The following is a 15,132-nucleotide window of genomic DNA, read 5'->3' as shown; positions in this document are numbered from 1 at the left end:
ATGATATTTGATTGAATACAAGGTTTAATATTAATTAACTTATTTAGAATACTAGTAATATAAATGTTGAAAAGTTTGTTTGATGGAGAACATATCACAACAAACTTTAAAGTTAGAATAGATTAATGAATTTAAATTCTTAAAAATTGTACAAAATGAAAAGTGCCTCATATAAATTGGATGAATCGAGTACTAAATATTTTTTTTGTACCTGATGTTTATACCAAAATAAATATATTAATCTTAATAGTTAAAAATTAAAGTAAAAATATACATCGATTTAACTATAGTTAACTAATACATGCATATGTGAAAGATACTTTACTTATATTGTTATTTTAGTGTAAGATGCTAGTACTTTGGGTTGATGCAACCTCATGGCAGCGGCTACTAACACATTTATTGTATATTCCGCTCGAATAATAAATATAAGAAGAGAGTTACAAGAATTTTCAAAATATAAATATGTTCACACAAAGTAAGTGCCAAGTTTAAATATCCCAAAATATAGTGTAAAAGAATAGTCTAACATGAAATCTTGAAACTACAATGACATATGTCTCAGGATATAAAAAACAAATGTTGTATGGCCTACTTGTGAGTTGGAGCAAAGATTTTTTTTGGTCTGCTTGAACTAATGTATGCTCTATTTGGAAGTAGTAAAAGATATAAAGAGCATTAATGGTGAAAAGAGTATCCTCAACTGCCACAACTGCTAAACAAGTGCATCAGCTTCAGCATTTATAAACAAGAGTGCCATTAATGATTTCTTAAGCAGGCAACTGCCAAATTGACTCTCTGCTGCTTGGTCTAGCCTCCTAGGAAGCAGGATAACTGTAGTTTTTTTGTCCTACTCCTGTTTGTGTCGCAGTTGTAGCTTCGGAAAAGTACTCTCTGGGAAATTCTGGTCTTTCTCATCTCGGACAGTAACAAGAATCAGGGTCGGATAAAAAAAATTGTATAAAATCTTGCTAATCAATCGAGAAAGCTTGAAAATCAAATGGAAAAATAACTCAAGTTTGATTTAAGCCAAATTATACTATGTAATTTGTTTGAGTACAATACGTTACCTTTACTTATTAGAGTTAAATCATGTTTAAGGCTTTCTTTCGAGGTTCATTTATATTAACCTCTCCATCTTTCTTTTTTTTTAAAGAATTAACCCGAATTGTCGTTCTCCAGCCGCTTAAATTAAAAATAACCGGCAGATATATAATATATATGCATACTTCATAGATAATGGACTTTGAATATAACTGTATATAATCGGTGTATATCTACAGGGGCGGATACAGCATGAAAGTACCGGGTTCCACAAACCAAGTATTTTCGACGCGTAACATAAATTTATATGTAAAAGTTCACTACAATCACAACAAATAATAGATATGAACCCATAATTTTTAAAATGTAATGGGTTCAACGCTAAGAATCTTAAGGTTGAACCAATAGAGCTTAAATTCGGGATCCTCCTGTGATAATCTATATATACCGGTTAGAAAAAGTTGTTAAAATAGCACGGGCTAGCCAGTTTTCGGACTGGTAATTGAAAAATAGCCAGCGTTTGTAAAGTAATTGAAAAATAGCCATCATTTTGCTGCAAAACCGAAAGTTCCAGCATAATATACTGGAAATTGGAGCACCTATGTTTGAGCTTCCAGCATATTATGTTGGAACTCTAGCACATTATGAAATTCCAGTATGTTATGCAGGAAGTTCACATGTAAAAAATTTGAACTCCAACATATTATGCTGGAATATTTTTCGGATTTTGAACAGTATTTTTGTTCAGATTTATCTTTATATGAAAAGTGGCTAAGTTTCGATTACTTTTGAAACTGTAACTATTTTTCAATTACCACTTGTAAATTTGGCTATTTTTAAATTTCACCCAAAAAAAGTTATAATGAATTCGATCCATTATTTGTGTAAAGATCCTTTTCTTGGCTATAACCATTTCTCGCGTAAGGCTCGTTAAAGGGAAAGCGATTTCTAGTAGAGTTTATCCATCTCCGGAACTCGAACACAAAAATCCTTGTTTAAGGGTGGATCCTATACATCTTACTCTTAATAGTTTTATCATATTGGTCAAACTTTTCCCGTGTTGGTAGAAAATAGAAACCTTTTCATTTATATTGGGGGTCCCAAATCCCAATTATAGCTAAACTCACGATAATGGAAAACTTAGTTGATTCCATTGCTATAAGGAAATATTTAATGCTATTAAAATGCTTTGCTGAAGAAAATCTTAGACTCTTATGCAACTGTAATTAGCATGACTCCAATATAATAGTCACCTATAATTTGGTAGTCTTATCTAAAAGTATGCTAATCATTACCGATAGGTTATGTGTCATGTTATGTTCTGATGATCTAACAAACTTAATGATAAAAATTAGATGTGGAATCCGTTACACATCATCAAAGTGCTCAAAAATTACAACTCTCAAGTTGGGCACAAGTTCCAACAATCAGAGTCAAAGACACGATAGAGGGAACAGATGGACATCATTTCCCTGGCTGACTGTACCAGTCAACTACTCATAGTTGTAAAGCCGCTGCAATTGTTCCTCTGCACACACGCAACAGTGTGAACAGTGCAGCAGCCACTTTATGGGGAATGCCTTGTACCGGATATTGCTTGCACCACTTGGATAGTATTAACATGAAGCAATGAAGAAAACACATACTTGCACATTCTAGAATTAATCAAGTTTCCTCTCAAGTGTGTTGCCATCCTGCAAGTGACTTCCAAGCTTCAAAAACAAAGAACAATATAATGAAGGACCAGTTTCCAGCATTGTATTATTATATGTCCTTAGTTATTGTGCACCTTTGTTAGAGTGATTTACTTGTAATTCCTACTTAGCTTAGCTAGAAGCATTGTGCAGGAAATCATTTGTAAAATCATAAACCTTGTGTTTGCGTCTTGGTTAGAGTTAGTCAAGTTGTGAGCTTTGTAATAGAGTTATTACAAAGAGGCTTGTAATAGAGTTATTACAAGTGAGTGAGGGATTGAGAGTTTAATTCCTAGGTTACAATAGGTTGTAATCTAAAAGTTGCTCGGTTAGTGAAGTTGAAATCCTACGAGTGTAGGTCGTGATTTTTAATCCAGTGAGTTGGGAGTTTTTCACGTAAAACTCTGTTGTGTCATTTACTTATCTCTTACTGTGTGTATTCTGTGGGAACTGATAGAGAACCTGGTTCTCTATACAGTATGGTGGACCCTAAGTTCCTATCAATTGGTATCAGAGCATGTTCTTTCTATCTGGCTAACACCTAAAAAGGATCCAAATGTCTGCTCCACCAACCTTTAAAGAAGATCAATCAACCTAGAGACTACCAAGATTCAATGGACAGTACTATGGATGGTGGAAGACAAGGATGCATGATTTTATCATGGATGAAGATTCAAAGCTCTGGGATGTTATTTGCGATGGACCCTTAGTCCTTATGAATACCTCTGGCAAACCAGTAGTGACAGTTCCCAAGACAAGGAAGGAATACAATGATGCTGACCGCAAAGCTATAGAGAAGAACTTTCGAGCAAAAAAAATCCTCGTCTGTGGTATTGGACCAGACGAATATAACAGGATCTCTGCCTGTCAATCAGCCAAGGAGATCTGGGAAGCTCTCCACATGGCACACGAAGGAACAACTCAAGTCAATCAGTCGAAGTCCGACATGCTCACCACTCAGTATGAACTTTTCAGGATGAAGGATGATGAATCCATTCAGGACATGTACACTCGATTCACCTCCATCATCAATGAGATACATTCTCTAGGAGAGATCATTCCAAGGAACAAACTTGTCAAGAAAATACTTAGTGTATTACTTGGTTCCTGGGAAAGCAAAGTAACTGTTATCACAGAGGCAAAGGATCTGCAAAAGCTGACCATTGATGAACTCATTGGTAATCTGAAAACTTTTGAAATGAAGAAGAAGAAGGACCATGAAAAAAGAGAGCCCAAAAAGGAGAAGAACCTGGTCCTCAAGGCAGATAACAATGACTCAAGTGGTGAGGATGCTGATATGGCTTATCTGACAAAGCGATTTCAGATAATAGTTCGCAGGAATGGAGGTATTTCAAAAAGGGGCAACTCCAACAAACCAAGAGGGTATGAATTATGTCATAAATGTGGAAAGTCAGGATACTTTATCAAGAACTATCCTCTCCTCAATAAAGACCATTACAAGCACAACACATACAAAGCAGCCAAGAGGAACCCGGTTCCTGACAAGCGATTCAAGAGAAAAGAAGTCGCTGACAATATTGTGAAACAAGCTCTTGCTACATGGGGAGATTCTTCCAGCCAATCTGGAGAAGATAATGCACAAGGTGATACCTCCATGATGGCAGTTGAAAGTGAAGCAGCTTAATATGACTCTATCTTTGCCTTGATGGCAAAATCTGATGATGATGAGGAAGTAGTGAAAGGAAGCAGCCAAAAATGGTACATGGATAGTAGTTGTTCCAAGCACATGACTGGAAGCATCAATGATTTTCTTTCACTCGAAGCCCTGCAAGGAGGGAGTGTGTCCTTTGGCAATGGCAAAAAAGGATACATTCTGGGAGTAGGAAGAATTGGAAAGATACTCACCCACTCAATTGAAAATACGTATTATGTGAATGGCTTGAAATATAGCCTACTGAGTGTTTCCAAAATCTGTGACAAAGGAAACAAAGTGGAATTTGTGTCAAAAAACTGCACAGTCACAAATCTTGTGACTGGTGAAGTGGTCCTGATGGAAAAGAGATACAAAAATATTTATGTTGCTGATTTTGAGTCCTTGTAAAATGGGGATCTCACATGTCTAAGTGTTGTTGATGATGATGCTGAACTATGGCACAGAAGATTGGGTCATGCAAGTTTTATGTTGCTTAACAAATTGGTCAAGAAGGACCTGGTTCGTGGCCTGTCTGAGTCAAGCTTCAAAGATCACAAGGTGTGTAATGCATGTGTAAAAGGAAGCATGTCATGTCCTCCTTCAAGCCTAAAAAGGAAGTTATCACCTCAAGGCCACTTGATCTCCTCCATATGGATCTGTGTGGACCTATGAGGGTGCCGAGTAGAGGAGGAAAGAAGTACATTTTTGTTATAGTGGACGACTATTTTAGATACACCTGGACCTTGTTCCTCATAACCAAGGATGAAACTTTTCCAGTGTTCACTGCTTTTGTGAAGAAGATCCAAGAGAAAATGAGCCATAATATTGTGTGATAAGATCTGATCACGGCACAGAGTTCGATAATGCAAAATTCGACGAATTCTGTGTTGAAAATGGCATAAGTCATAATTCTTTAGCTCCAAGAACACCTCAACAAAATGGTATTGTGGAGAGGAAAAATAGGACTTTTGAAGACATGGCAAGGACAATGCTGATTGACAGTGGCGTTGCAAGAAGTTTCTGGGCAGAAGCAGTTAACACTACATACTACTTGGTGAATAGGTGCATAATCAGGTCCTTTCTAAACAAAACCATGTATGAACTGCTAAACGGGAGGAAACCCAAGCTAACACATTTAAGGACATTTGGCTGTAAATGTTTTGTCCTCAACAATGGCAAGGAAGCACTTGGAAAATTTGATGCCAAAAGTGATGAAGGAATCTTTCTTAGTTATTCATCACAAAGCAAAGCCTACAAAGTCTACAACAAAAGAACTCAATGTATTGAGGAAAACATACATGTGATCTTTGATGAATCACACCACCTATGTGGGAAAGATTCACATGATAAGATTGATCAAGACAGAGAGCAGTCAACGGTTCCTGGTGAAGTCATTGATATGGAAAATGGAAAGGCTGACATGATGAGTCGTGTCAAGGAATCAAATGAAGATGGTGCAGCTGTATCTCCAACTGATGTAGGGTCCCTCAATCACAATAACTGAAGTTGAGAACAAAGTTGTTGATGTTGTGCAAGGAACCCCAGATGTTGAGCTGAGAAGCGGGACTCATGTCAACAATGGATCACATTCAGAAGAACCCGGATCCTCTCACAATGAGATTCAGGTGTCTAACTGGAAGCACAAAAGTTCACACCCTCTTCAAAATGTGATCACTCCTCTTGACTCAGGGATTCAAACTAGATCAAAGTCAAGAAACTCACTTGCCTTCTCGGCCTTTCTCTCTCAAATTGAGCCCTAAATATCAATGAAGCATTGAAAGATGCTGACTGATTACTGATATGCAAGATAAACTCCATCAATTTGAGGGGAACATCGCATGGCACCTGGTTCCTCGACCTGCTGATAGAACTGTTATAGGAACTAGGTGGGTATTTAAAAACAAACTTGATGAGTTTGGAAACACAACAAGGAACAGGGCAAGGTTAGTAGTTCAAGGCTACAATCAAGAGGAAGGGATTGAAACTTTTGCTCCGGTTGCTCAAATGGAAGCCATCAAAATCCTCATTGCCTTTGCATCTCATATGGAATTCAAATTGTTCCAAATGGATGTCAAAAGTGCATTTCTAAATGGATATCTAAAAGAAGAAGTCTTCGCCAAAAAACCACCTGGCTTCGAATGTCATGAGCATCCTGAGCATGTATTCAAACTTAACAAGGCTTTATACGGGGTGAAGCAGGCTCCTCGTGCATGGTATGAAAGGTTGTCCAAATTCCTCCTAGAAAATGGCTTTACAAGAGGAAAAATTGATAACACCCTATTTTTGAAGAAACGGGGGAGGAACCTGCTCATTGTGCAAGTCTACGTTGACGACATCATCTTTGGTGCAACAAACGATTATCTGTGTGAAAAGTTTGCAAAGCTCATGGGAAGTGAGTTTTAAATGAGCATGATGGGGGAATTGAATTTCTTCTTGGGTCTGCAAGTTAAGCAAACTCCTAAGGGCATAATGATAAGTCAGCAGAAGTACATTAAAGAGCTTCTAAAGAGATTTGAGATGGAAAGTTCAAAGATCATTGATACTCCTATTGCCACTTCCACTCGTCTGGACATGGATGAACCTGGTTCTCTTGTGAACGAGACCATGTACAGAGGTATCATTGGGTCACTCTTGTATCTCACAACAAGCAGACCAGATATCGTATTCAGCGTAGGATTATGTGCTAGGTTTCAATCTAATCCAAAGGAATCTCATCTGAAGGCCGCCAAGAGAATTCTAAGGTATCTCAAAGGAACGCAGGACCTGGTTCTCTACTACCCTTCAAGAGACAATTTCGACTTGATTCGGTATGCTGGCACTGATTATGCTGGTTATCTGGTGGATAGAAAAAGCATGTCTGGCATAACACATTTTCTAGGATCGTGTCTAATTTCATGCGGCATGAGGAAACAAAACTCAGTGGCTCTTTCCATTGCAGAAGCTGAGTATGTGTCTGTTGCCTCTTGTTGTGGATCAAGCAGCAGTTGGAGGACTTTGGTGTATTTTCTAGTCTGATAGTTGAAGAGAGTGCTGAAGCCCCAAAGACTATAGTCTATGGCAGTGACGGTTCAGCAACGACCATTCCAAGCTTTGATTTGAACGTTACCAACTCCACAGGTAACATTTCTCTTGTGTCATTTGAACATACTTTGAGGGTAAATGAACAAAAGGTTATTGAGAATATGTCATTAATTGCTGCTGAGGGTGTTTTGGTTAGTGGTTGTGAGGATGTTAATGAGACTGTTGGGTCTCAGGGGGAAGGTAAAGGTCATCCGGAAGAGAGTAGGGAACTGGTGCCTCTTAAAAGTCTAGCACCTGATAGTACTACTGGGGAAACTAATGAGGGATATGTTCCCTCCGCTCAAGAGGAGCCCTATGTTCCTACTTGGGATGAAAATCCATGCTCTACAAAAGAGCCACAGGTCAGTACTGATCCTGCTCCCTCTCGTCACTTTGATGTTGAGCCATTAAACTTGTCATTCCTGAGATAAGATCTCTATCTGAAGAGGAAAATAGTGAGGAAGACTATGATGATATGCCTATAGCAAGCTTCATTGCTGCTCAAAGTGGAAAAGCAATTCCCAATGCGCCTACTTTTAAAAGACCCACTACTAGGTTGCAAAAGAAGGAGGCCCTTGAAACTGTTCTGAAGAAAAATAATAAAGCGAAGAAAATGAGGAGGTTGGTGAAAGGGGGAAAGCTGGTGAATGAGTAAGAAGTGCCTCCAGCACTTGTTGTTGATGTTGATGAAGAGGTGAATGAGGAACCTAGTTCCTTAATTCGTAAGTCCTCTAAGAAACCCACAGTTCCAAGACCTAGGAGGGAGTCATCTGTGAAAATGATGGAAGTTAGCAATGTTGAGGTAGAAGAGTCTGGTGAGAAGGTGTCTGAAAAGTCTGGTGAAATAGTGTTTGAGAAATTGTCTGAGAAATCTCCAGAGAAAGAGAAAAGTGTGAGAAAGTCTGTGAAAAGGAAGGCTGGTGTCAATGAGGAACCAGGTTCCTCCAAGAAGGCCAAGGTGGGTGTGCCCAAGGATGAATGAAGAGAAAACCTGAGAAACCAGAAGGTGTTGTGGGGCAGAACAATTGCTCCTGATATTCTTGACCTGACAGGGATGCGCCAACTGGTTGATTTCTGTGAGTGGACACATTTGTTCACTAATAAGAGTCCTAAGGTGTATGAGGCAGAGGTGCGCAGTTTCTATGCAGACATGTTCACGGTAGAAGATGACAACATCTGCCTAAAGATGAATGGTGTTGACTTTGTGATGGATGAGGCTGTGTTGGGAACAATTCTGGGAGTGCCTACTGGCGAAATATCATCCATTTAGGGGACTTGTTCTCCAAATTTCAGAAAATGCCATTTTGAAGAGTAGTACAGCAAGGGGAACGGGTACATAAGAAGGCCTTCCTTCTAGTTTACCAACTGTTGTTTGAGATGGTGAACAAGGTTTTGCTCCCACGCGCAGAAAGGTGTTCCATTATGTCACGAGCAGACTTGTTCCTCATGGAAGCACTGGATGCTTACTCCACTATCAATCTGCCGGGTATCATGATTGAGTACATGAAGAAAGTGAAAGATTTTAAGGATGGTAATCATGGGTTGCCCTAAGGGTTCTTACTTACTAAGGCATTTAACCTCTTCAAAGTCCCTTTGTGGATAGCTACAGTGGGTACTCGCAAGCAAACCTTCTCCAAGACCACATTAGAAGAGTGTGAGTGTATTGATAAGAAAGGAGGGGTTGGTAGAAATTCCACTATCTCTCAACTGATTAAGGCTCAAAATGTTGCCAATGAAGAGATAAGGAAGTTGAAGGCACAGAATGTTATTCTTGAGGGACAACTTAGTCAGGCTCAGGAGGCACCTGGTTCCAGCAGTGTACAAGGCACAAAGGTTGCCCGTTTATCTAAGGAAAATGCAGATCTCGGGAAACAGGTCGAGGACCTGAAGGAGTGGCTGCTCAACGAGAAAATATATGCAAATGCCAGAATGGATATTCTCCTTCGAACTCTTGTCTCTTCATCTCTGTCTCCCCCTTCTAGTGCTCCTTAAAATCGTCCCCTTCCCAATGTCCAGTTCAAAGTTGTCTGTCCTCTGTTTTTGTCCTTTTGTTTTGATGTGTTTAGTGGTTGGTACTTTTTCTGTTGTTTCATTTTGTGGATGGTTATGTAACAAATGGTACTGCTAATTCTGCTCCCTTTTTATTTTTAAATTAATAAATATCTCATCCTTTTACTATGTATGCTTTGCTCTTATGCTCTGTTCTTAGTCATGTCTGTGTACACACATATGGCATGAGTTAACCATGATAGACTTCTTTATGCTTATTACTAGTAACTGATTTTTTTTATGATGCCAAAAGTGGGAAGATTAATTGAGGGGGAACAAGTTTAGGGGGAATACAGGAAATATGTATGGTACTCTGGTTCTTATGGGGAACTTCAATTACAAGTTTTTCATCATCAAAAAGGGGAAAATTGATAGGTTATGTGCCCTGTTATGTTTTGATGATCTAACAAACTCAATGATAAGAACCAAATATGGAACCTGTTACACATCCTCAAAGTGCTCAAGAACAATAAGTCTCAAGTCGGGCACAAGTTCCAACAATCAGAGTCAAAGAGACGACAGAGGGAACAGATGGACATCAGTTCCCTTACTGACTATACCAATCAACTGCTCACTGTTGTAAAGCCACTGCAATTGGTCCTCTGCACACATGCAACAGTGTGAACAGTGCAGCAGCCACTTTATGGGGAATGCCTTGTACCGGATATTACTTGCATCATCCAAGTGACATCACTTGGATAGTATTAACATGAATCAATGAAGAAAACACATACTTGCACATTCTAGAATTAATCAAGTTTCCTCTCAAGTATGTTGCCATCCTGTAAGTGACTTCCAGGCTTCAAGAACAAAGAACAACATAACGAAGGATCAGTTTCCATCATTGTGTTATTATATGTCCTTAGTTATGTTGCACCTTTGTTAGAGTGATTTACTTGTAATTCCTACTTAGCTTAGCTAGAAGCATTGTGCAGGAAATCATTTGTAAAATCATAAACCTTGTGTTTGTGTCTTGGTTAGAGTTAGTCAAGTTGTGAGCTTTGTAATAGAGTTATTACAAAGAGGCTTGTAATAGAGTTATTACAAGTGAGTGAGGGATTGAGAGTTTAATTCCTAGGTTACAATAGGTTGTAATTTAAAAGTTGCTCGGTTAGTGAAGTTGAAATCCTACAAGTATAGGTCGTGATTTTTAATCCTGTGAGTTTGAAGTTTTCTATGTAAAACTCTGCTGTGTCATTTACTTATCTCTTACTATGTGTATTCTGTGGGAACTGATAGAGAACCAGGTTATCTATACAGTTTGGTGGATCTTAAGTTCCTATCGTTTCTCGGTGAGTAAGTTTACGAAAATGATGAGAAATGATATGTGCACTTCGATTCCTTCTTCAATACGTCATGACAGAAACGACAAAGAATCCGAATAGTCCCGTCAGTCGCGTCATTATGACTTTAAACGTGTGTCAGCCATCGCCGGGTCGTCCCTGGATGTGAAACGACACCAAGCCTACACCAAGCCTCTATAAATACTCCCCTCCTTCATTCACTTTTTACCTTGTGATCAAGCTTCTACCTTCGAGTCTTCAGGATATCATCGCCCTTCTTCATACTCTAACATTTTTACCTCCGTTCTTCGAGATTCCTAAGTAAATTGCAAGCTTCTACTTATTTTCTATCCAAACTAGTGCACTTGACTTTCTCAGTAAAGCTTTTACCTTTCATCTCCCAACCTTTCTTCATATTTTTCAAAACATTTTCAGATATCAATGGCTAAAACTTCCAAAACTGTTCCCCAAAAAAGTTGCTTCCTATTCTTCACAATCGACCGTCAAAGTCGAGGAGACTACTCCCGATGTGTTCGTCCTTGAGAGAACCGCTCCGGGCGCGGCTACCAATGAACCAGCTCCCGAGCCTCCCTTGAAAATGTTCGTCCCTGGGGGTGCTCGATCGCGGATGATTTTAAGGTCGAAAAGCCCTTATCGGTGCAAGGCCGATGTGAGGCGGTATCTAGGTACATATGCTCCATCACCGAAGAGGTCCTTTATGCGGTTCGAACGGACTGTGGCTAGGCGGATAAAGACGAAGTAATCCCCGTGCCCGAGGACGCCATTACTACTCATGTGGAGGGGTATCTGAGTGTTTACACTTATCCCTTCACACTAGGCCCGGTGGACCCGGTTATTCTGGACTTCTATAAGAGGTATGAAATATGCCTCGGTCAGATCCACTCGTCTCTTTGGAGGATCGTAATCCTCATTCGATACTTCGTGAACAAAATCGATTCCTGCCGGTTCACCATCGATCATCTACTCTGTTGTACAGTCCCTGAATCTTCCGAGGGGGACTGATAAAGCTCATACGCCAGGCTAGCAAAGCCACATTCTCAAGCCCGAGAAGTGGAATATATCGCGTAAGCATAACGTTCCTTTAAATGTCAATTTTACATTTATCTCCTTTTTTCTCACCAGTATTTGCGGTGATGCAGCTGTTGCTCGAGTCCCAAACGCCATTCCTCGGCTCAAGGAGCGGATCGAGGGCACTTGTTCGTAGATGTCTTATTTTGAGCGCACATCGCGCAAACTCTCGAAGGGCCATTAGGAGGATACCATTCTCACGATAAGATCTCTTTCCCGAATAAGAAACATTAGGCCCCTTTTTCAGCACCGTATTCTCATTCCCTCTCTTTTCTTTTCGCAGGCTTTCCTAAGACCATTTAGCTTAGGCCTTTAGTAGGGGATGAGGACCTGTCTATTGATCCTTCCGCTTTGGAGCAGCTCAGGGCCATAGCAGGAGAGAAGAAGAAAAGGAAGGCTCAGAGTTCCCCGAGCTCAGAGAAGAAGAAGCCAAGAAGAAGGTTGGCCCATAAGCCAAAAGAGAGTTCTATCTCCCGAGCACCCCACTCAGACTCACTTTTCCAACTCAGGGACGAGCCCGAGGAAGATGATATTTTTATAAGCCGACCTCTCTCGAAGAGCGGGCGGCAGCCGAGGGGGAAATAATGGGGCTGATCCCCCTCAAGATGGGGAAACCGATGTAGAGATAAGGACTGAGACTTATCGAGACGTCGACTCTGGTCCGCCCGGTGTCATAGATATTCTAGGGTCTCCTTCATTCACCGAATCCATGTTTGATGAAACCCGAGCGGTGAAGGAGTTATCTAACGAAGGGGCCCATGGAGCGGACGATCCCCTTCGTTCTTTTTTTAAAGGTGTAGATTCGACCGCTTTGGAAGACTTCTCCAGGTTGGGTGACTTGGAGGTGCCGAGGAAAGACCCATCTTCAGAGGTCGGCAGGCTGAACTCGAGCCCAAAATTAATCAACCAGTTCCCCGCCCCGAACATGGATCCCGACCGTAAGAGGTCAATAATCATCACCATCCTGGAGGATGCCCAAGTTCTTTCTACCCCCGTTGGAGTGGTGAGCTACCTCCGGTGCCTGGTAACCGAAGAAGACCAGGCAAAAATGAACGAGGTGGATGTGTCGTGCTTGTTCAATGAAGCGCAGCAGTCGCTGAACTGGGTAAGGCATCATCACGTTCTTCCATCTTCCAACTTAGTTTTTGATATTTCTCACGTCTTCTCTTTTTTATCTTTTTGCAGGCCTCAGTACTCCATCACGAAAGTTTTCTCCGATACCGGGCTGAGGTTAATTAGCTTGAGGCTGAGGCCAGGGAGCTCACCGAGAAGAAGGAAACGTATAAGCTTCTCAGCGAGCAACACGAAGAAGCTATCAAGAATCTCCGGGCCGAGTTGGATGCGGCTCAAAAGGAGTATGCCGACCTGGTAGAACAGGAATTGTTTTTTGAAGTTAGCGATGATGACTTAGCCATTGCGACTAACGATCAAACCTCGCAGGTCCAGCAGAAGGTTGACCGGATCGACCAGCTCCGGGCTAAAATGAATGAGGTCCAGGCAATGGCCGATGTCTGGAAGGAAAGAATCGACCGACTAGCTTCAGAGAAGGAGACCGCCCAAGAGCATCTAGCATCGGTAAAGGTCCAACTCCAAGTGGCGAAAGAGAAATCCGATGCACAGGCTCGACAAAATGAGGACCTCCAAGCTCAACTAGGATCCACTATTGATGAACGGGATGCCCTTGGCAAGGAGCTTAAAATAGCAAGGTCTGAGTCGGAGACAACCAGGGCCGACGCTGAAGAGATGGTGGCCCAGTATAGGGCTAGTGTTGAGGCAGTCGAGGCCCGTCTGAAAGTTACTGTTGAGTACGTGAAGCGGTTTTCTCGAAGGGAGACCCTCGAGGTGATCCATACCTGTGGTTTTGACTTTTCAACCGAGATCAAAAATGCTCGAGGTTGAGGCGAAGAAGTTGGTTGTGCCCGAGGATAAAGAATGCTCTGAGGGCTCCGGCAAACCCGAGGATGGAGAAGACCCCAACGGCTCTGGTGAAGAGGCGGGTTCTGGTAAAGATCAAGCATAGGTGCCTTAGGAATTTTTGTCTGCATTTTGTACTTTTATTTTGTTGAGGTCGTTTTCATTAGCCTTTGTAAAGACATTTTGGGATGTATATATACAAAGTTCTTTTTTCTCTTGGCAATTTTCAAGTCTATTACCTTCAGCATTCTTTTTACAATTGCAAAGATTTCAAATTCTTTAGCACGGAATAAAACGTAGTAATAAGTTGTTGTTCGGAGGTCCGAACAAGACTTATTTTCGATGTAAGTTTTATTTGAAACTTGTGGGAGCTCGATATGACTGGAAGCTTTTCCCAAAGTGTTTGTTTAGATGTTTTTAGAGTATAATTTTGCCGAGGGTAACCTTTGAATCGGCTTGAAATTTTGAAGGCCTTATATTTTGATTACTAGCTTCGGACATCTCTGAGCCATTTTTAGGGTGGTCGTAGGCTTTTAAGTTCAGGCACTGCCTAATAGGCTTTGCACCTCTAGGCTTCGATAGCCCGAGCCGTTCGAGCTTGCCTTAGATGATGGTCCCCGAGTGGGGGTGGCCATAGCCTTTTATGTTTAGCCACTGCCTAATAGGCCTTTGTGCCTCCGGGCTTCGATATCCCGAGTCGTCCGGGTTTGTCTTGGACGACAGTCCCCGAGTGGGGGTGATCCTTTGGATCCAGATAGAAGCGGCCCTTGGGCTCGATATCCTTAAGGAACAGAATGTAATAGTCTTAAGGGACAAAATATGTATCTACAAGGTAGAAACATTCTTTCATTCCTATGCGGAATATACAAGATGGTAAGTGTGTACAAGTTTCGTATTATGGCTTAGGTGGTCTATACAGGCACGGTTCATTTGACTGTTTGGCCCTTACAATAAATTCTATCTACCGAGCCTAGACTGTTCAAGCACAAAGTTTTCTTCCATGTTAAAAATCATTACCCGAGGGTGATGGCCCCCATTTTTCAAGATCGATCGTCGAGATGGCTCTGATACTGCTGATGTGACCATCGACTCCGGTTCATAACTGGTCTTGGATTCTAAGTTAGCACGATCCACTGTTGCCTCATTAAAAGCCTTGCCGGAAAACCCATTTGGGACATAACCAATTCAAGGGAAAAAGAGTGCAACGCATGCTTTCACGCCTAACAACTACATCATCCTTTGACTATATCCTACAAGTGTTAGTATAATTTGCAATATATGTAAAAAAAAAATGAATGGGGTTGTACCTTAGCAGTAGTATCATTTTAAGTAGGTTACGTTCTAG

The 15,132-nt window shown here is 40.9% G+C and overlaps 1 protein-coding gene across 1 annotated transcript; it reads left to right on the top strand.

Annotated features, from left to right (window-relative positions):
* Positions 1-12,798: 12,798 nt before the first annotated feature.
* Positions 12,799-13,772, top strand: LOC138903111 (interactor of constitutive active ROPs 4-like). The gene is made up of 2 exons (XM_070191027.1): positions 12,799-12,978; positions 13,113-13,772. Exons 1-2 carry the CDS (start codon positions 12,799-12,801, stop codon positions 13,770-13,772), a joined length of 840 nt encoding a protein of 279 aa, XP_070047128.1.
* The last annotated feature ends 1,360 nt before the right edge of the window (positions 13,773-15,132 follow it).

The sequence above is a fragment of the Nicotiana tomentosiformis genome, chromosome 12, assembly GCF_000390325.3.
Source record: "Nicotiana tomentosiformis chromosome 12, ASM39032v3, whole genome shotgun sequence".
Classification (NCBI taxonomy): Eukaryota; Viridiplantae; Streptophyta; class Magnoliopsida; order Solanales; family Solanaceae; genus Nicotiana; species Nicotiana tomentosiformis.
The sequence above is the reverse complement of the archived record's forward strand: the minus strand, read 5'-3'. Positions and strand labels throughout refer to the sequence as shown.

Excerpts from the sequence above, each read along its gene's own strand:
- LOC138903111 (XM_070191027.1), top strand. The coding sequence starts at position 12,799 with ATGGATCCCGACCGTAAGAGGTCAATAATCATCACCATCCTGGAGGAT. Across the intron at positions 12,979-13,112 it reads CGCAGCAGTCGCTGAACTGG|CTTGAGGCTGAGGCCAGGGA; the intron begins GTAAGGCATCAT and ends GAGGTTAATTAG.